General features: G+C 43.7%; 2 protein-coding genes and 1 long non-coding RNA gene across 8 annotated transcripts; all 3 read right to left on the bottom strand.

The window, feature by feature from the left end:
• Positions 1-876: 876 nt before the first annotated feature.
• On the bottom strand, positions 877-5,283 carry LOC106866326. The gene is made up of 5 exons (XM_024461352.1): positions 5,268-5,283; positions 4,700-4,884; positions 3,730-3,786; positions 1,398-1,470; positions 877-1,231 (listed from the first exon to the last, which is right to left on the bottom strand). Exons 1-5 carry the CDS (start codon positions 5,281-5,283, stop codon positions 1,194-1,196), a joined length of 369 nt encoding a protein of 122 aa, XP_024317120.1. The 3' UTR covers positions 877-1,193.
• Positions 5,284-7,348: 2,065 nt separating this feature from the next.
• On the bottom strand, positions 7,349-11,994 carry LOC106866477. Of its 4 annotated transcripts, none has more exons than XR_001406848.2 (5): positions 11,662-11,993; positions 11,302-11,582; positions 10,889-11,192; positions 9,658-10,802; positions 7,349-8,789 (listed from the first exon to the last, which is right to left on the bottom strand). It is a non-coding gene; the product is annotated as an uncharacterized LOC106866477 (long non-coding RNA). The 4 variants fall into 4 exon arrangements; XR_002965629.1 differs by having other exon boundaries at positions 9,658-11,065; positions 11,151-11,192; XR_002965628.1 differs by having other exon boundaries at positions 9,658-10,432; positions 10,735-11,192; positions 11,662-11,988.
• A 1,197-nt stretch (positions 11,995-13,191) lies between these two features.
• On the bottom strand, positions 13,192-20,580 carry LOC100845706 (phosphatidylinositol/phosphatidylcholine transfer protein SFH8). 3 transcript variants are annotated; one of them, XM_010235874.3, is made up of 14 exons: positions 20,311-20,580; positions 17,989-18,304; positions 17,578-17,677; positions 16,805-17,071; positions 16,642-16,719; positions 16,455-16,556; positions 16,326-16,375; positions 16,135-16,234; positions 15,962-16,060; positions 15,764-15,880; positions 14,428-14,533; positions 13,863-14,266; positions 13,662-13,736; positions 13,192-13,561 (listed from the first exon to the last, which is right to left on the bottom strand). In XM_010235874.3, exons 1-14 carry the CDS (start codon positions 20,342-20,344, stop codon positions 13,535-13,537), a joined length of 1,875 nt encoding a protein of 624 aa, XP_010234176.1. In that variant the 5' UTR covers positions 20,345-20,580; the 3' UTR covers positions 13,192-13,534. The 3 variants fall into 3 exon arrangements, with proteins under 3 accessions (XP_010234176.1, XP_014757024.1, XP_003573093.1); XM_014901538.2 differs by having other exon boundaries at positions 13,192-13,558; XM_003573045.4 differs by having other exon boundaries at positions 13,312-13,561; positions 17,989-18,289; positions 20,311-20,579.
• Positions 20,581-20,959: the final 379 nt, after the last annotated feature.

The following is a 20,959-nucleotide window of genomic DNA, read 5'->3' as shown; positions in this document are numbered from 1 at the left end:
TTGGGATGTGTGGTGGCTCGGCAAGTCTGGGAGTGCGTCCTTCTGGCTTGGAACTGTTCTGGCTGGAGGACGACTGCGGAGGCTGATCTACGTTCATGGTGGGTGGGCATCACTGGCCCGAGAGGGCTGATCAAGAGTTACCGGACGGCAAACACCCTGGTGATATGGAGCATTTGGCGCCATTGAAACGATGTGGTCTTCAATGGTCAATCGCCATCGGTTCGGAGATTGCTCCTTTGTATCCATGAGGAGGCTTCTCGTTGGGAGAGCGCCGGGCTCCTGGGGAGTGGTCCGTCGTTTGCGGCCGCTTTGGCGAGTAGGTTGCATGTTGCCACATAGTCTTTTAGCGTGTGGCCACTAGGTGGTGTTGTAACCGTTAACGGTGTTGTAACTGGCTTCTGACCTTCTCCTTCTTATATCGATGATGCACCCGCTGGATCGCATTCTTGAAAAAAAAACAAGAGGCAGCCACTATGGGTATAAATACAAGGGACACAACTACGAAGAGGCTTGGATAGGATCGGACTGGACGGCGGCTTCGGCCGAGGCCTGGCTAGGGCGTGTGTTTCTTCTTCTTCCTCGTGCTCCTCTTCCTTCTCTGTGGAACTTCTGTAATTCCTATACTCCAGTGAGTCTTGAGTTGTAATCTGAACCTGATTGAGCAATTCATCTAGTGGGTTGCTCACACCTCCTGCCCCAGCCAGCCTCTTCTTCTCTCTCTCGCTGCCCGTGGCCAGGAGCAGCGGCTGCTCCTCCTCCATGCTTCATTCACTGTTTGGTCTACTTCCGCTTCTGGTGGAGCTCAGTGCTTGTGCTCCAATAATGAGCCAGTCAATTCAACTGGTCGCCAAGCGCCGAAAGGGAACCGTCTAGACAAACGACAAAGTTAATCGAGATTGTCACCAAAAAATAGAGAAACAGTTGTCGCATGCACTTCACATGTATCATTTTACAAAAACGTCCAAGGAATTAAACTAATTACAGCCCATAAAGGTAGACTACGGGATTCAAATTCAAAACTTGTCCGCAAGCCTAGGTCGCCTCCGCCTCCGCCAGTCCAGGTCGCCTGCTCCTTTCCCCTCTCCAGGTCGCCATCTCTAGCCATCTCCAGGTATCTCCAGCCCTCTCCAAGCCTGCCGCTAGCCATCACCAGTCCAGCCCTGCCGCTAGCCATCTCCAGTCCAGCCCTGCCGCTAGCCATCTCCATCTTCAGTCATATCCATCTTCAGTCCTGCAACAGATCAACCAATCAGATCACAGGAGGATCAGCTACAACCAACAGTTCAAATCAACACAGGAGGAACAGCTACAGGCCTACAGCCAACAGTTCAAATCAACCAATCAGACCAATCTCTCAAATCACAGGAGCAATAGCTACAGGCGCAAGTTAAAATTACCGAGATCAGCCGCTAGGAGCGCGATGCCATCGCCCGCCGCCCGATGCCGTTGCACGCCACCGTCGCCTCTCGCCTGCCGTCGCCCAGGGAAAATCACCTTTGCTTTCTCGCATCTGAGGCAGCGCGGCCCCGATTACATATATAGCTAAGACATGTAGGATTAAGCTCATTGCTGCAATCGAAACCTGAACTTGCTCTCTATCGACATAACCGATAGATCATAGCAACATTCAGTCCAACAATGAACATAATACAATATGATATAGCACAACACATAATCGACACGGCGGGATATGATTCACATGTTTCTCAAGATGCCAAACATGCACACATATCGTAAGATTGATACATCACAACTCAAACACACATACAATAGATATAACACATAGTTTAGATTTTAACTTGAGTTCATAAGTGATACAACCACATCCAAAGTCAAATAAAACACAACGGAATAAGATTCAAGTAGTGCCATAAGATGGTTGCAAAGAACACCTTCGGTAGCCCAACAAAATCAATCCAAGGGGCTGGCCATGTGTAGGGAAGAACCAAGCAACTACTCGTCACGGTCAAGATCGTTATCGCTCTCCAGTGGGGTTTCCTCTAAAAAAACGTGTCAAGAGCAAGGGTGAGTACTTAGGGTACTCAGCAAGTCTTACTTTAGTTCATTTTAATTTGTTTCATAACATGCTCATTAGTCAAGATTAAAGAGTAGCAAAAGATTGCAAGTGAGGTCTCTTAGACAAGCAAAAGTCCAGATCCGAACTAAACAATCCAGCACCTAAACCATCATGGTTTCCATTCTAAAAGACTTCATAATGACATGTAAAACCACCTAGGTTCAACTCCCAACAGTTCTGAAATTTTTGGGCAGCAATGAACATCAAGCATGTAAATGACAGATTTGTACAATGCTGTCTTTCAACAAGTTTAACCACTTAAACAACACATAAACAGGTCATACAATGTATTAAGATCATCTAAAAACATTGCATCAAAGGTGGGGAACAGTCTAGACATAAAAGCATAACCATAGGCATCACAACTACACAATTAAGCATGGCAAGAGACAAGTATTCAGATTTTTACCAATCTGTCCAGATTTGTAATACACCTTAAAAGCGGCCTAAAGCACGTCAAATGTAACCCAAAAGTGATACATAATCATGTCATACTATTACCTAAATACAGGAAGCATGGCATTCACTCACAAGTGACATAGAACAAGATAAACTAGCTTAAGCAAGATAAGGAATGGGACAAACATGCATCAACTAGTTACCGTGGCATCAATATTATACCAACTCAAATGGATATAAGCAAGTATGCATAAACATCAAGTATAAACTTCAGATTTAAGCAAATGCCATGTTGTGACAATTCCAATTGGCACATAGGACTAACACCAAGTATGAGTGACTCTAACTCAAGTGTGATATAACCAAGCATGTCCGTGACCGTGGACACGGCTATTCGAATAGATTTTATCCCTGCAGGGGGTGTACAACTTTACCCTCACCGAAACATCTCATCATTCCGTAGAAAGCGGGATGATGATTTGCTACAAGACCTTTACAACACTTACTAACATACTAGCTGCCCCTAGGTTTATTCCAGGGCGCTTCTAGAAAGCGTTATCCTGGCCCATAGGTTGCGGTCGAAGTCCAAATTCGTTTATGGTCCATCGAATTGCGGGGTGTGTTCCAATTTGCAAGAGAGGAGCACAAAAATCGACACCATGCCCTTTTTAATGGGGACACCATGTCCGAAGACCAAATCCAATCAAGGAAAACTACCAAATGAAAATAGCAACCATCATGTTAGAGCTAGGTGAATTAGTTGGTCAAGACTGTCCCATAACAGTCAATGAGGTAGTACGATTGTGGCTTGGATCAATGGCACAAGAATGCGGTCCTTAATTGACCTAAGTGGGATAAAGAACCAAATGATGGGTACCCACTCAAGTCTACCAATTTTAGTTTCAGTTTTAATTATCATAAGTAAAGACATCGCTCTCTACTCATGGCATGCTGAACAACAATTAATATATAAGCTCAACATCATGCTCAAGGTTACCAAGTCTACCAAGACTCCGAAAGCATGACTCGACACTTATCATACAAACATGGATATACAAGATGAAGAGCATAATCAATACCAATTGACTAGCAAAATATAAGATTACCACAATCAACTCCTACTCATGCTAATGACCAACATAAGCAACTAGCGAGTAATTAATAGAAGACATAAGCATATCAATTTCGTCACAATCATCACATATAAGGTATATAGTAAAATTTAAAGTTGATACACCCTAAGGGCTGCTTGCCTTGATCACCCTGCTCGTAGTCCGAATCGTTCTCACTAAGCACACCCTCTTCGTCACCTATTGCAAGAAGAAGCAAAAAGAACCAATAGAAGGCAAATGAGTTCACCACATATCATCCAAGTACATAGATAAATAATGCAATATGATGTCATGTGAATGATGAATGATGCACAAGTAGGGACATGAAAGGAAAAATGGACTAGAGCACATGATTAAGCAAACTTAGTTAAATAAGCACTTTATGTTTGATTGGAACATAGAGCTATTATGCACAAGAATTTATTTATCTTAAAGAGATTAATTATGCAACACAACAGCATGTAGATAATGTTAAAATATGCATTTGAAATTTTATTCACTCAAAACGGAGTTTCCTAACTCAAGTTATGAATTTTTCCCGTTTAAACGGAAAAACAACTTTGGTAAAAGAATTGGGCTTCTCAAAATAACACAAGATATACAAAAATATGATGTCATTTTTAGCATCTATCAGTAGTTAAACAGGGGTATAAGTCCCCAAATTAATTGAAATATAAAGTATAGGTTTAGTGCATTATTTAAAATATTTTAAACATTACTTGAATGCCATTTATCAAAATATGCAATCTTAACAGTGTGAAAACACAACACACATAACACCACTGGATAGAGCTTTCAAAAACAAAACTTTCCCAACTTGAATCACATTTTTCTGATACTGTAAGAATCTTCTATGCATTTTACAAGATCTATAGGCCTTTCTGCCTATTTCTGAAAATACCAGCGAGATTAATTCGAAAATAACTAATTTTCTTACTTTGACCAGCGGACCTTTGGCTGGTCCAGATCTGGTCAGCATAGAGTAAACTGGGCCTACTTGTCATTGGCTAAAAGGATGGAGCTTTTTGGTGTAAAGGGAAAAGAACAGAAAAGGGAGAAAGAGCACAGCACGTGCTGGATGCTGGATCGGAAGTTGGGCTGGGTCTTGTACCTGCAGATCGAGCTGGGGGGGAGATTGTGGCCAGAGGCCACCACTCACGCCATGGCCGGTGGCCAGAGCTCGTCGGAGCAGGGCCGGTCCACCTCTACAGTACACGAAAACACACGGGATTTGGACTGGAAAAGACGAGGAGCTCACCAGCTTCGCGTTGACGCGGTCAGTGCAGCTCGGCGAGGCTCAACAAAGCAGGACCACGGCGACGTCGGGCGGCAGCGGCACAGTCGACGAAGACGACGCCTCCGGGTGATGGAGCTGCGACGAAACCTTGTCAAAAAGGTGCGGAATGGCGAGGCAAAACCAATGGGCAAGGTCAGAAGGTCGGGATCTCACCAGAGACAACAAATCGAACGAAACAAAGCTTGGCCGGCCTCGACGAAGATGAGCTCGATTCGCTCATTTCACTGCGCAATCGAGGAAGGGAGAAAGTCACAGAGCTTCTAGGTGACGAGTAGAACAACATGACACAGTAAGTGCAGCCATTACTCACCTAGAAGAGCTTGACGACAGCGAGGTCGTCCATGACGGCGGAAATAGGAAATAGAGGATAGCATATATATACTCTTGTGAGCAGGCATAGGCGAAGATCAGAAAAATTCCGATACTACTACACAAGACATCCGTCAATCTTTGAATATGATATCTTAAATTCACCTTTCTGCTGGTTTGTGTGAGGTGGAACTGCACACGTTGGGGATTTGGGTGCGCCAGATCTGATCTTATAGCAACTATAGCGCGTAGTTACCGAACCCAAGCGATCCGAACTCGGTTTTCAGTTTTGGGCTGAAAAATGGGCCAGACCAGATACCAAAAACCTAATTGCACACTATATGTAGCATTCGGAGAAGGCTTTTCGGTTCCAACTCCGAACTCCCTTCCGCCGCAATCCACCCCCCTCCCTCCGCCGCCACCCACTCCATTTCCGGCGAGCTTCCTAGGCAAAATGAGCCCCCCCCCCCCCCCATCTCCGTCGCTCACCGCGTGTGTCTGGCCGTCGATCCCTGTGGCCGCGAAAACCCTAGCGGCAGCCGGCTCACCATCACCGAGGAAGAAGCCCGATGCCGCCGGTCCGAGTTCGGCCGCAATCGTGGAGCCCGCAAGTGGGTGAGGTGGGCCGCCGGGCCGGCCATAGCGCCCGCCAGGGAGGGGAGTCGAGCGGCGTCCTCCCCACGCCGACGAGTGACTGGCTCAGGTTGGCTCCGCCCTCCTCTTCTTCCTCCTCCGATTCGTCGGTGGAGATAATCGGGGAGGGACAGGCGGATGCGGCGGCGGAGGAGGAGGAGGATGCGGTGGAGGCGGAGGAAGCTGCAGAGGCAGGGTTTGACTCTGAGGACATCGTGCGCACGAAGGAGGCGTCAAAGCACTCCATCGCCTAAGACGATATGCGCCGCCTCGCCATGGAGGAGAGGATGCTCGTGGCGGCCTACGACCTCTCCAACACGGCTCCCGTGGCTCTGGTGACGGCAACTCCCCCTTTCGGACGATGAGTAATTAAGCATTCCGGCGAGGGACCGGAAAGCCGGCGGGGCCGGCGAGGAGCATTTTGTTTTGGGGTGTTTGCTCCTCTAATTTAGCTAACTGTTGGCAAATGTCGGCCTCGTAGATGTAGTAGAACTTACGTATGTGGACGAATGGCGAACTCCGATGATATGCGATGTGAATCGCGAAGAACCAGGCCCCTATTTATATGAACTAGATGATACCCCGTGCGTTGCTGCGGAAACCCATGGCAAGAAATCTTATAAGAATAAGGAACACATCATGAAAATTCTCTTGAGCATGACGCAAATTAAAGTATGTTAGAGATCGATCATCACTTATTGAGAGCCAAAGGATGCAGAATGCACACAAAAAAGTTTATCAACAATGGAACCTCGCACTGTCATAAAAATATGTGGCTTGGATAGTACGGTAAATATCCAAACATATATAATTTCAAATGTGTTACAATTTAAACACATTCAAAGACCTTAGAGCTTATAAATGCTTATATATATTAATTAGAAATGAAATTATACATGCAACCTCGGTCGAATGTGCAGGATAGGTGGGAGGTGGTGACACCATGACCAATCCTGAAAGCCCATTTTTTTGTCCAAGGACAGCCCAAAAATACACTGCGTTCATATATTTAACCATCTACAAATGTAAAAAACACAAAAGGATAGTCCATGTATAAACAGTTTCACAAATATATTACCCCGTTAGAGAATTTAACTGCACTGGCCTGAATGCATGCTCAATAGGTAGGTACATTCTTACCTACCTTTCCCAGTCTTCCAAAAAGATTTATGATATAAATAAAAGACATGACTAGGGGGTACTCGTGCACTAATTGGGTGCCAAGGGTGCACACCCAAATATAGTAAGTTTTTGCTTCCCTTTCCTAATATGGAAAAATCTGTCCCATAACCTGTCTGGCCCCGCACGCGATTCCTGGAGCACAGCCCGGCTCCTTTTGCCAGGGTGCCCACAAGTTGCCCCCACGAGAAAAGAAAAATCCACACACACGACTAAACAAACATGATCCCTTCGTCCAGAATTGCAAAAATCCGAGAGGGGTGGAAAATGGGCATGCCTGTAGAAACCAGGTAAATTTCAGGGACTTTTGAAAGCAAAACCCACTATGTAGACAGGTGCAAAAAAGACAGAAAAAAGGACTGAACATAGGCAGGAGCTATATAGCTAGTGTAAGACAAGTCTCCAGTAGTGAGTTACAGAACAAATCCCATTTGTTGTTTCCAAAAGCAACAACCACTAGTAGTAGGTAGCTAGGCAGTACATATATGCGTAGAAAGCAGTAGTTACAAAACAGCACTCAAACTGAATCCTGCACAAAAAGGTGCCCCGACATCCGATTCATACAAGCAGTTTTCATTGTGTAGTAGATAGCCCCAGCATCTGTTCTCCCCAGCATCAGGCTTGCACCCCAGCCAGCTGTAGAAAATGTGGATCCCTTGTTGAGCCTCCATTAGGACTTTTCTTCTATATGTACAAGTCTATTCTTCACACAAGCAGCTGCCTGTGGAACAAAAAGCAGAGAAAACATATCTAGTATACAGTCGACATATAGTTGCAGGCATAAATATGAAAAAGTAAAAGTAAAACGACGGGGTTCTTGAAAAAAAATAACACCACAACACCCAAAAGGAAAAATTAACCTGCGCAAGGTATTTAGGTTTAGATAAAGCAAGAAAAGAGGAAAAAGCAACAACCAAATTTCATATAGCCGACGTGGTTAGGCAAGCATATTGACAAAAAAAGAGAAGCAACTACAACACATTGTGTGAGCAAACAAATAATTAAAAGCACCTACATCACCTAAGTTAACAAGCAACTTGAGGGGGGGCGGGGCTGTGTGTTTGCAGGTATATTGAGAAAGAAAAAAAGCGACAAAGGTAAAACTAACATATGTATAAGCAACTAATTAAAGAAGAAGTCCTAGGAAGTAATCTAGAACACGAAGTTGCATTAAAACAAGCAACTATATTACTGAGGCATGCCCCTATATTGCTTGTTGCCGCCTATATTAAAAAGAAGCAACTATAAGGTGTTGCGTGAGCAACTGAATAATTACAAGAAGCTATATTCCCTAAATTTAAAAGCAACTTCTGGATGTGTGTGCGCGCGCGCTTGTGCGTGCAAGTATATTGGGAAGTAAAAAGCAACAAAGATAAAGCTAAACATATGTATAAGCAACTAAATAAGAAAATCTAGGTCATAAGAAGTTAACTAAGACACAAAAGTTGCATTAAAAAACGCAACTATATTTGATCGATGAGGCACGCACCTATATTTGCTTGCTGCCGCCTAAACTAAAACAAAGGAAGCAACTATAAGGCGGTGTGTGAGCGACTAATAATCAAAAGCAAACTACATTAGCTGAGTTGAAAAGCAACTTCAGGCCTGGGCATGGTCAAGTATATGGACAAGTATACTGTTAAGAAAAAAAAAGTGACTAAATAGGTAGATCTAAACATATACATAAGCAACTATACTAAAACGAGGCAACTATAGGGCATAGTATCAGCGAGTATATTGAAAACATAGGGCGCCTGCGTTGGATCTCAGTATTCTTGGCCCCCTGCAAAACAATATACAGTGTAAACAAAAACCATTAGCGATGATTAGCACGGGGGCTTTACCAGAAGCAACTTCAGGGACGAGGCAAAAGCAGCTCCGGTTTAACTAATACCCATCCACCCCGTGTTTTATTTACACAGCCATATGCTAGTTGTTATCTCGGTTACTAGGTCCATAATATACAACACAAACCATATAAGGCCCCCCTATGCCATCTATAAAACAGCAAGCAACAAAAGGGCAACAAAAATACTCTGCTAAACACACCCCCCCCCCCCCCCCCCCCCCAACTTATAAGTCCTCCTGTACATCTCGAATATGAACTGTGTTAGCTCACATAGCACACAAATCTGTGTGTTTTTGGAGGCAAAATTCTGAAGCAAACAACATCTAGGTTAGGAAACAAACACATCTAAGCAAACATGTTGCCCAAAAAACCCAGGGACAACTCGGAGAACCCTTCTGTGTTCTAACACTCAAATGGGTGCAAGATTTGCCCCAAAAATCTGCGCCCCTCCCTCAACAGAAGCACACTACTCGGAGGGATTGAAAAAACAGTTAAAAGACCAGGCTCATATTACCCTCTCTAGATCGAATCCCTCATTGGTACAAAATTCTAGATAAATTGCTCCAGAATTACGGAGCGTGATACAGGTTTTATTTCTGCTAGAAATCGCTTGCAACACCGCAACCCCGCCGCGCAGGAGCAAAATTGACACCCCAAAGCCCCCCATAAGGCCATAAACAATCTGCGAGGGGCTCAATTTACAGCGAAACAGGCGAGCGCATGGGAATCGACGGGATCACGAACACCCTAGGGCTGCAAATTGAAAACGATGCGTAGATAGCAGGTTGGAGAAGGGACTAACCGTGAAATCGGGTGAAATCGCCGTGCTCGTTGCGCTCGCCGAGCTCGTTACGCCCCGCCGTCGTCGATGCAGCGGCCGTGCTCGAATCAGCGAATCCTGTTCGTTCAACCCACGGCACCACGCCTTGCGACATGCAGATGCCCTCCACCATGCCGACAAACCGGAACCCCTAAATCACCGTCGGGTGCCCGACGCCGCGGCAAGAAATCGAAGAGGAGCTCGAGCTCCTCGGTAACCTCCCATTCCCCGTCGACCCACTCCCTTTCCCGTGCCCCCTCTTCTCCGTCAATCCGTCTCCGCCGACATGCAGACGCCCGCGCCGTAGTCCTCGTCTCCGCCGACCGCCGCGCTGCAGGATGCTGCTGTGCCGCCCGCTGAATCGGGCCCCGGCCGCCGCCTGCTGCGCTTCCTGCAAGGCGCCGCTGGCCTCCATCGATATAGATCCACCGCCGCCGGCCTCCATCGCCATGGATCTGCTGCCGAGAAACACTCGGCCAGAGATAGAGAGGAGAGAGAGCCGGAGGTGGCGAGTTCCAGGGGAGAATGAGGGAATGGTGGAACAAACGCAGACAAGCGGGTCCCATTTTGGCCCATGTGGACCAGGTAAGAAATAAAGCCGGCGGTAATCACTAATCAGACGGGTTCGCTGCGCCAGGAGAAAACGAACGTTGGTGAAGCCTGCGCGCCCGTCTTCTTCAAAAAGTGCATATGCACTTTGAAGCAATTAGGATAAATAAAATATTGGCTCGATTTTGTTAGGCCGGATGGCCAATACCTGTTAAATATGATGAGCAGTATGGCAAATTCATCAAACAACAAACAACTTAAATAAATCAATGGATAAACAACATAGCATATTGGTAAATGTACAAAGTAAAAAAAATGACTGAGACACATACATTTAGAGAAAAATATGAAACATAGGAAGGTAATTTTATATTGTTCTATTCATAAACTAATATAGCTTCTAGGAAGTTAAGGAAATCCCTTGGATTAGATGCAACATAATGTATGAAATAGAGAATAAAACATGGTAGAAATGTAATCAAAGGGAATAAAAGCTCTAGAACTACAAACCTGTAAAATAAGATTCTGCAGTTCAAAATCAACATTCTACATGCTTTTCTATTCTTATTGCATGTCAGCTGCAACCAAATCATTCCAAGGTACATATAAACACAAATGATGATAGAGGAAGAACAACTCCAATCAATGAAAGAAGAGAAAGTACCAGTGCTGAATGTCTCAATATTCTGTATTTTTTACCCAATATGATTTGCAACTTGAAATTTATTTGTTTGTAGAACTCCACTCCTCCAACACAGTATATTTTTCTGAGAATATTTTGGAACTTCTATATATGTTTTCCGCGTGGTTTTCACTCGATATTCTCCCACGAAAGAATCCCCTGGAGAAAAAAAGTGTAACCGTGAGGGGAAACAACACTCATCACAACTGTAGAGAACAATGGGCAGTCAGTTGCAGATGCCCACATAGCCAAACTGTCAATTATCTGCTCCTTGACAATTATTTTTCTGCAACGTTCAGGGAGATTGCACGCATTAGGATTTTGCAGACCACTACACTGATACACATAACCAAACGAAATGATTTACACGCATGGAAGAACCATAGTTGACTCACCTTGATCCTCTGTATCTCCTACTACTTCCTGACCATGGTCGATCCTGAATTGGTCACCATAGCAGACCCGCCTGCAGCATTTGCCACAACGGCCGGAGTGAAGGAATTGAAGGGGGAGAAGGTGCTGCCAGGAGATGGATTGAAATTGGGAAGAGGAAGAAGATGTGAGTGGGGAAGATTGGAGAAAGGAAGGGAAATGCATTAGCAAGCCACCGGAGGCTTCGGTTACAGAGTCGCGGAGCAGAGGAAGGGGAACGGCGTGGGAGGAAGAATTGAAAGGCCTTGCAGATTAATCAATTCAGTTAGCTGTGGTACCATATCAACTACGGAGTAATCAATAAATAATCAAGTGACACTAACCGGCAGATTAAGCGAGAGAATCGAAGGGTTGATGAATGGCTGGATAAGTGGGACGGTTTTTTAATCATAAGTGGCTGCATTTGTGCTCGGTAAAAATTGGTCTCGACGGAAGCAAGGAACGGACGCTCGGGAGGCCAGGCGGCGAGTTGATTGCAGGCGGGAGCGTCGCGGGGGTGGGGCAGGAGACGGGGGCTCAACCAGCAACGGGCGCGCGGCTGGGAGGGCAGCGGCGCGAGTCCATCGCAGGGGAAGGCGCAGGGGGAGGGGAGGGGAGGGCAGCGGCACGAGCCCATTGCGAGGAAAGGCGCCAGCGGCGCATGGGAGGCGAAGCAGCAGCCATGGATGGGATCGGGATTTCAATTCTTCCCCTGCGTAGGTGGGTGTTGTGCGTGGCATGGGCCACGAGAACTGGGCCCTGTGAGCATGAGCGGGGAAGCGTGGCAACGTGCCGTATCGGCAGAACAGAAGCACGCGAGCGGAAGCGCGACAGTAGAGCGGGCAAATGGGGTGACGTCGATCGCCTGCATGTGCGGCTTGCTAAATTAATTGTATTTAGCGGGTTTCAATTTTATAGAGTTAATAGATTTCGTGCGAAGTTTCAATTTTTTTTTTGTTCGGTTTTGGTATTCAGAATCTGTTTTGCCGGAAATCGGACGGTACCGTATTCTCAAAGTTGATTGATCCAAACTCGGTTAGTTCGGATCGTTTGGGCTCTGTAACTGCTAGAGTTGCTCTTACTTTCCATGAAATATTGTGAGCAACGGCAAGCCGGACACAACTCCGCCAACGGAGGTGAGGTCAGATTGTAGAGGTAGCGGTGGTGGTACCTGGTAAGAGGAAGAGAGGAATAGGAAGAACGCTGAATCTACGTCCACAAGTTCAAAAAAAAATCAACCATGAACATAGAAAGAAAATGCTTACCCAAATTATAGGCAATCCTTTAACTACTCTTTCTAATCCATATTAATAATTGTCAAAATATTATATGTATCTAGACGCTTTTTAGGCATAGATACATCCATATTTGAGACAATTGATATGGATAGGAAGGAGTACGATATAAGTCCAAAGTTACAACCAGCAGCCAGAGGAATGCTATTTACGAAGAATGCACTTCTTCATCTTGAGGCTTTGGACATATTTTGTTCTATCACTGTTCTGGTGAAACTAATATCGTGGCTCATGCTCTCTAGCTTTTAATAGGTCTCAGCTTATGTTTGGCATGAGGATCCCCCAGCTTTCATTAGCAAGTTATTAGTGGATGATGTAACCCTATTTGCTAATCAATAAAGCACCATGATGGTTTTCCCTAAAAAGAAGTTACAACGAGCAGCCAGAGATCGCCACACCCAAATGTCTGCATGCACTGCAGCCAGAGATCGCCACACTTGTTGAGGCTGGTTTGACACGACATCCATGTCGCACTATGGCTTGCTGCGTCGCGTCACCACCGAAAGAGAGCTTCCTGTACTCGTGCCGGTCTTTAGCAGCACAGAATTTGACGCTACAGTTTGACTGGAGCACAAAATGTTCTGAATATTTCAAGCGTTCCATCAACCCGCACAATGAATATCCAGGAAAGAACAGATTGATACAAAGCGTATGATGGCGCTGGCAGGGAGAGCCTAACTCAGCACGCGCTTGAAAAGCTAGAGCACACCAACTTGACATTCTTTGAATCTCATATAAACTAGGTGGATTCAACTGTACAGATGTATTGGAAGAAGCCTTTACATGCTGCCCCTGCAGCGCAGTAGTAACGTATTTTGACCGAAGCCGAGTAACGTATTGCTAAGAAAACTATTCAAGAGTTGTTGCACATCAAAATATTTACTCTCCAGCGGTTTGCAGGTAACTGCATCGCATAGTATACTCAGAAGCAAAATTTCTTCTTCTTCTTCTTTTGCAGCAGCAGTCCAAACAAAAGACGGGTTAGATAGATGTAAGAAAAATTGGAAGTGCAAGCGGCTTGAGAAATAACGAGGCATTCCTGGCCTCACCTCAAACTTAGCAAACTCTTGGCGGTCGACGAATGCAAGCAATTCTTCCTGCTTCATAAGAGCATCATACAGAGCCTGGAGACAACCAGCAGTGAGTACAAGCAGATAAGGAAAACAAAAGAATCACATCGTACAACTGTGCACCCTGATTTTGATTCTCAAGAATGGTACGTGCACACTCTCAATATGTGTATAGTTTACCTTCTTAGTCACAATAAGTTCAGCCTCTAACGCATCTACCCGACGTACAGCAGCATTAAGCAACTCCTCCTTTTCAGATGGCATCTCTGATGGTTTCAACTGAAGAACATCAATCTTCTCTTCTAGCTGTGCAAGTTTCTTCAGGACAGATGAAAGAACATCTGCCTCTGTAAATCCAGGAGCAGGTGAAGGTGGCCGAAATTCTTCTTTAGTTGTTGAGTAATCCAGAGAATACATAGAATAGTTGTCATCTACTTCCGAACTTTTATCCAGTGACCTCTTTGCAAGGCGGCTCGAGAATGCACGGACTAGCGTGAAAACCATCATCACAAATGCCATAAGCCATGCAGTTGCTCGAGCATGAAGATTCACTGGAGATTCTTCTGCCTCAGTGAAGCATGGCCCTAATTTACATAAACATGAAGATTCCGAAAACTCAGTCAGTAGGGTAGGGATCACAAGCTTTTAAGAGATGACAAACAGAAAAACAAATATAAAACTTTTAGGGGGATAACAAGCTGACACAAAGTACCAAAACCTTTACGTTGGAGTTGTAAATTATTACCGTTTTCTTTCTTCCAACTTCGATCCACAACCTTGTCAACCACTGGAACACATACATCATACTCACAATGATTAGCAGAAATACTTGGAGCCCTCCTCAGTTTAGCCTGCCACAGGGGGAAAAAGATCATAAGAAATGCATTGCCAGCACTCTATGACTTAGGAAATATACTCAATGCTATTGTGGATTGATGTATGCACTTACAAAAAAAAAATTATCAAAAAAGATGCCCATGTGTGTGCTCATGAGAAAAACAAGTGGTGAAGAACTAGTATAGCAACTATGCGCACAAAGAATTGCTTAATAAAAATAATATTATTATTTTTCAAAAATATTTGGAAGTGGTTTAACATTTCTGGGTTCGGTGTTCTTTTTTCTCTTGGGTCGATGAAGTGCTGCAGACACATACATTAGTTATGGGTGGCAAAGCACAATAAGGGAATATACCCAGATCCTTGATGGGAGTATTTGGAGGGATTTTGATTCTAGAATTTGCATAAACCAATCAAAATATGGTTTAGAAGTGCAAATACAAACATGGATGATGTAAGAAGCATTTTCAGTTAATAGACTTTGTAGTTATGTTATTGCTTGATAAAAAAATTGCATGGTATTTATTTATAGGACGACTAACCTGATCCACAAGATGGATTTAAAGCCAAACTGTCACAAACTTGACAAACAAAAATGCTCCCTTCCTATTTAACTAAACACCCCAAACTGAAACATACTCTTGGCTGCTAGCTTGCTTGTGTTGCTTTCCTTGGCCGACAACTCTTAACTGTGCCAACTCCCTAATAACCAAGTAAACTCCAATGCTTACTAATGTATATAACAGGATACATGACCAAATAAACACATCTCGTAATGAACCTACCTAAAATTTCGTTGATGTGCACAAATTTCGACTGCTGCAGCTGTTGCTTGATTGTACATGCAGGCCGAGCACAGGGCCCAAGCTCATCATCATAATATAGTATATGATAATTTATAAGAACAGACATGTGCCATTAGACATATTTTGGCCCCAGTTTTGTTTCTATGCCCCATATGTTGATCCTTTATTCCTATTTGTGCCCTATAATGTCCTAAGCATGCCTAATCTTTTCAGTTTCACCGTTTACAAGAGTTATCCCATAATTGAAAAATTTGTACAGCATTGGACAAAAAAGAGTAGCATGAACACTTCCTTTTTTATCACATAACTTTCAAGCTGCAGAGGATATAAGAGAACTTTACAAGAAGTGATATAGAAGGTTATATAAGCTTAGGTGCTTTGTCTTTAGGTTCATTGTAAAATGCAGGTTGTTGGTCAGATTTTTAAAAATAAACTTACTTCTTCACAAAGTGGTGTCAGCTTGGCATCCGTGATGTATGTCCTTATTGCCTTTGGAGATGTAATGTCGTCAACTTCAGAACTAGATTCAACAGTTGAGGTGTCACTAGCCTTTGTCTGTTGAAAAGAATAAATTTACTTCATTCAGTTCCTATTCCAAATGGAATTAGAAATGAAAAATATCAAGAGCAGTCTTACAGCTAGGTGTTGTGACTTGTCATATGATAGTACTTTCTCGTCGTCTTTGGAAACTGATACAACTTGCCTCTTACGTCGGACTTTTCCACTAATGACCATCTGGAATCCAGCAAGGATGGATATGAGGAATGGTGGCTAACAAGCGAAAAATGGTAGATGTGACCAATACGAACCTTTAAAATTTCTGGGTCCATCCAAGGCCCCTTTTCACCTTTAAGGCATCCTCCAAGCTCTGAACAAGTACAAGAGCCACCAAGAAACTCTGGTAATTCACTACACCAGAGTTGCAAAACAAATAAGAGTTAGGACAGACCTTTTTTTTTAACAACTTTTAGAGATATTAAATAATACTGTTGATGCTTACTTGGCATCAATTATTTCAAGTAACTTGTTCTGATACTTAGCTCCAAGGACCTAATGAAATAATAAAATAAATTAGGACACCATGAAAAGGCATTCATCAAGAAAGTTCAAAAGGGCCGAGCTTTTTCACTTGTATCTTTGAAGTTGTTTTTGGATCAAGGAAGGACTTGACAGTGCTCCATAGCATCCTGAAGCCTGGTCCAGCATTGACAATGAACATTCTATGCAATGTCTGAAAAGAGAATCAGTAATATACTTTAGCCAAGCAAGTAAACCCACATAATAGAAGCCCATTCTCACAATAGTAGTATAGGTACCTCAGGGTAATTATCATTGTCAACCTTCTGTAGCCTCATCATCAGATCTCTTGCAGTCTTACTGAAATTTTTCAAGCCCTGCTTAGAGAATTATAACATCATTAGTAATAATCTGCGTGCAGAGAGTATCCCCAAATACATGAGACATTTCAGAGAACCATACCACGCCTTGCACATCTAGAATTGTTGTACTTGAATCAATGTGCCTCTTTGCTGCAATTGAACAGGCTGGGAACTTGATCAAGAAACTCTTTTCGAACTCTTTCACATGGTACCTGACATAGCGCTCCATAGTAGTTACATGCATGAGCTTGTTAGGGTCAACTTTTCCAAGCCTTTCAATGTAAACAGGCCTTCCTTCTTTATCAACACCATGATAGCCATGAGGGTAGTATTCCAGGACTTGATCTAATTCTTTGTACTCAAAATCCTGATTAAATATAACAAAACTAAAACTATTAGCTATCAAAAAAGAAAAAAGCACATGTTGGGTGTAGAACAAAAGCAAGCATAAAGTAAAACAAGATGGCAGAACTTTCCAGAAAAATCTGAACTAAAGCAATGGAGCGATTGACATTTTACTGTTTTTCTTCTGAGAAAATGCAAAAGCTTGTTTTTCAATTAGGCACGCATCAAAACACATCATATCAGGATTAGGTACACATCATGCTGACAATTACCGCTGTAAGCCACAGTGTACTAGTTGAGCAAATAACTCAGATGACGCATTTGCAAGTGGCATACTGCACAAGTGAAATATATTGTCTTGCAATGAAGAAGAATAACTAAAATTATATTTCTCAAATTGATATAAATGACTGTTATGAAATGTTGACACGGAACCTGTTGCTTGTAAGTTATGGCCTATAGGAACAAGTTTGTTGGTAAAAGAAAATCAGGGAAATAAATTACTGACTCACGACTCAAAACCATTACCTCTGTTATAGTGTCAGCACCAAAGTCTCTCCTCCACAGAAGCATGTCCGCCCACATACGTTTTGCTTTCTCAATGTCAAACTTTCTCGCCTTCAAGAATCTGTTTAAAATAATGAAGGACAATAACTATGTGAAAAGATTGAAGTATATATACTTACAGTTCAGCAACAAAACCAATCACTTAGTTCAGTAAAGATAGCTGACAATGTGACAGCGTATTTAGCAATTTAGTTTGTGCAGGGCAAAATATTCAAGACTTGCAGTAAAATGAAGCCATGAACAATGCGTAAGAAGGTATACTGGAGAACAAAAGTACTCAAAAATAATTCTGGTTTTTTAAGTTCATCAATCAAAACACACAGATGATATTATATTACAGAGAGTAACTGAGAAGAAATAGTATCAAATTACCGTAACAGCATATGATAGTCATCATGCTTTGCAGGTAACAATTCATCTAATATTAATGACTGGCGAAATGCATCGACTGTTTGTAGCTCCTCAAAGTCCCTCACATCTTCAATGGAAATAGAGTGTCCTCGACTCTCACTCTTTCTCCTGCTCGTTTTCTTTAAGGAGTGCTTGAATTTATTAGAAGCATTTATGGCCTTCTTCTTAAGGGACCCCATTCTCGTTCTTCTATCATCGTCAGAGTTGTCCACATCTGATTTCCGTTCTCTCCGTTCATCATGACTAGATGAACCCTCGAGACCTGATAATTGCACAGCTAAGGTTAATCCAGTGAGTCCAATTGTCAAAACAAGCATGTGGCATTACTAGAAAAATGTGAAGAATGCTAGTCAAAATTAGAAAGATATATCATAGTGCCTTGACATGCAACCAACCTAGGACTGATATAGTACAGAGGGGCACCAAGTTCAACAGAGCATGAAAATATATTTTGGATAGAACACGATTTCATGAACAATGCAAAGAGCATCATGGGACGGCAGGATTGACCACTACTGGTCAGATATTTCACACTAATCCACTATGCCCTTCTTGTCCAGCATACTATTTGCCTTTAAATGTTGTATAGCATCAACCAAAATACCAATGCATCTTCCTCGCAAAAAAATGCATCTTCACTCTGAAATAAGTGATACTACAAATGAAACAATTCACACAGGAAGACTCCATTCACCGTTGGGAATCTTTCGTACCCTTATTTTCTGGCACATTAGATAAAACTTGGAAAGATGCTAAATCCAAATCCTGCCCAATACCTATTCAACATGAATGAATCTTCGATACACTCATCCCCAATCTAAACGGCATATTTTAAAGGCTTGACGGTTGGATTACATGCAACACGCCAGATCCGCCACAATCATGCCCCCCACCCCCCACTCTCACGGCACATGCCAGAAGGAGAATAAGATAAACCAACCATTATTGTATAAGAGAACTGAATACTTCCAATTAGCCCAACTGAACAACGAAGGGCCCTTATGTGTTGTTTCCCCAGGACCAATAACTGATTAGGGCATGTGATCTAATCTAGTAAGCTACACATCAGAGCAGAGCAGCACAAGAACACACAGACCTGCAAGAAACTACTATATGAAACTGCCATCAGTACACGTAGATCTGCAAGAACTCACAGATGGTCAGCGGTTAAAGAACTGTCTGCTACAATACTTGCCATGACTCAGGGCCTCTTTGGATTGGAGGATTTTCACAGCATTTTGGTAGGATTCTAACTCATAGGATTTTTTTCCTATAGAGACTCTTTGGTTCTAAGAAATGCATCCTCCAAAATCCCAATGGATTGGTTTACGACACCCTAATCCTATGGAATTCTTTGTCTATGACAACTATGCTTACACTAGTGTCTACGCAAAATTCGTACATTTTTCCTGTGGTCAACCAAACAACTTTTACTAATGATTCCTGTGTTTTGACTTCTGAATTCCTGTAGGATTTGACATGCCATGGCACCATATTCCTGCATTTTTCATGTTCATGTGTTTTACAATTCCTCTGATCCAAAGAGGCCCTTAGTATTTTGTCCTGAGTTCAGCTCAAGCGCCTCAGTTATCCCACAGTGCAGACCAAAACTGTCCGGAAATCAGGACTCGTACAGCCTCCAGCGGAAGCGCGGCCTGAGCAGCTAATGATTGCTACTCCTACCTAAGAAAAGAAGCTATTCTACGAACCCCTTAAATTAAATCAAAAGAGAAAAGGAAGGAAAGAAAAAGCATGGATATTTTGTTTGGTTTTGCGTAAACAATACTATCCAATAAAGAAAGGATGTAATTCCAAGGTTGTTGAAACAATAGAACTAACAAATCAAAGTCGTCTACGAAGCTTCGCAGTATTAAAATAAAGATCAGTCGGATTCTTGCAAACATGTGGTGATGCGGGTCGGGTATGGCAACCCAGAGATAAAGGGTTAATCTAGAGCACCATACGCGGTCCATTTTTCTCCACAGATTTGCGGTGACCGGCCGACCACATTAAAATCGGGTAATAAGCACGAAAATTTCAGAATAACAAGCACTGACATCTCCAGTTTCTACTAACAAACTCTATTCAGTGGAAATATAAGGACTCTCCTAGACCTCCAGAAATGCAAAAATAGTCACAGAAATTGAACTCCCAGGTCCCAGCTCCTACAGAACTCGTTTCCTCTAATCGACCGATTCATAACCCCAAACATTCCTCACAAAAATACACAAAATCTCTCTTAGAATGCCCAAAACCAGCGACCCAGACCGATTGAGAACTCACATGGCCTGGCGAACCGATCGAGGGACCCCGACATATCCCCCGTCCTCCTTCTCCCCGTCGGGCGGCAAGACGCGGCGGCCTGATCGCGCCTCAGTCGTACGGTGACCCCGCGGGAGGAGGCGACGGCCGGGAACTCGGAGACGCGGGCGGGACGCGGCACGGTGGTGTGCAGCGCAGCGTTCAGGGCAAGAGAGGTCACCTTCCTTCTCAATGCCTTTTGCGGGGATGGGAAAGGATCGAAGGAGGCGAAGTGGGGAATTGAGACAAGTAGACGTTATAGCGTGCAGCTGGAGTTTCGGAAAGAAAAAAGAAAACGCTTGTGGCGTGCTGGGGATTCCGGCCCAATTAGTAATACTCCGTAGGTGTTCCCCGCAAATGGCAGTGTAGGTAAAATATAATCAAAAGGAAATAGTCATTTTTCTTTACAATCTCCTTTAAAATCAGGGCTTGGCTAGGGGGTGCGCGCGCACTTTCTGACTTACGCAGTGCGCCCTGACCAGGTGGCGTGCGATCCCGAAACGGTATCCCGCGCGCACTCCGCTCGTCCCCGCGCTCGACCCTGCGATCCCGCGCTCGGCCCCGCGAGATCCCGCGCTCGGCCCACGGTAAGAAAGCAGCCCAACAACAACAAAAGACAGTCTGGACCACG

This window comes from Brachypodium distachyon, chromosome 3, assembly GCF_000005505.3.
Source record: "Brachypodium distachyon strain Bd21 chromosome 3, Brachypodium_distachyon_v3.0, whole genome shotgun sequence".
Classification (NCBI taxonomy): Eukaryota; Viridiplantae; Streptophyta; class Magnoliopsida; order Poales; family Poaceae; genus Brachypodium; species Brachypodium distachyon.
Note: the sequence above shows the minus strand (reverse complement) of the source record. Positions and strands in the feature narration are given on the sequence as shown.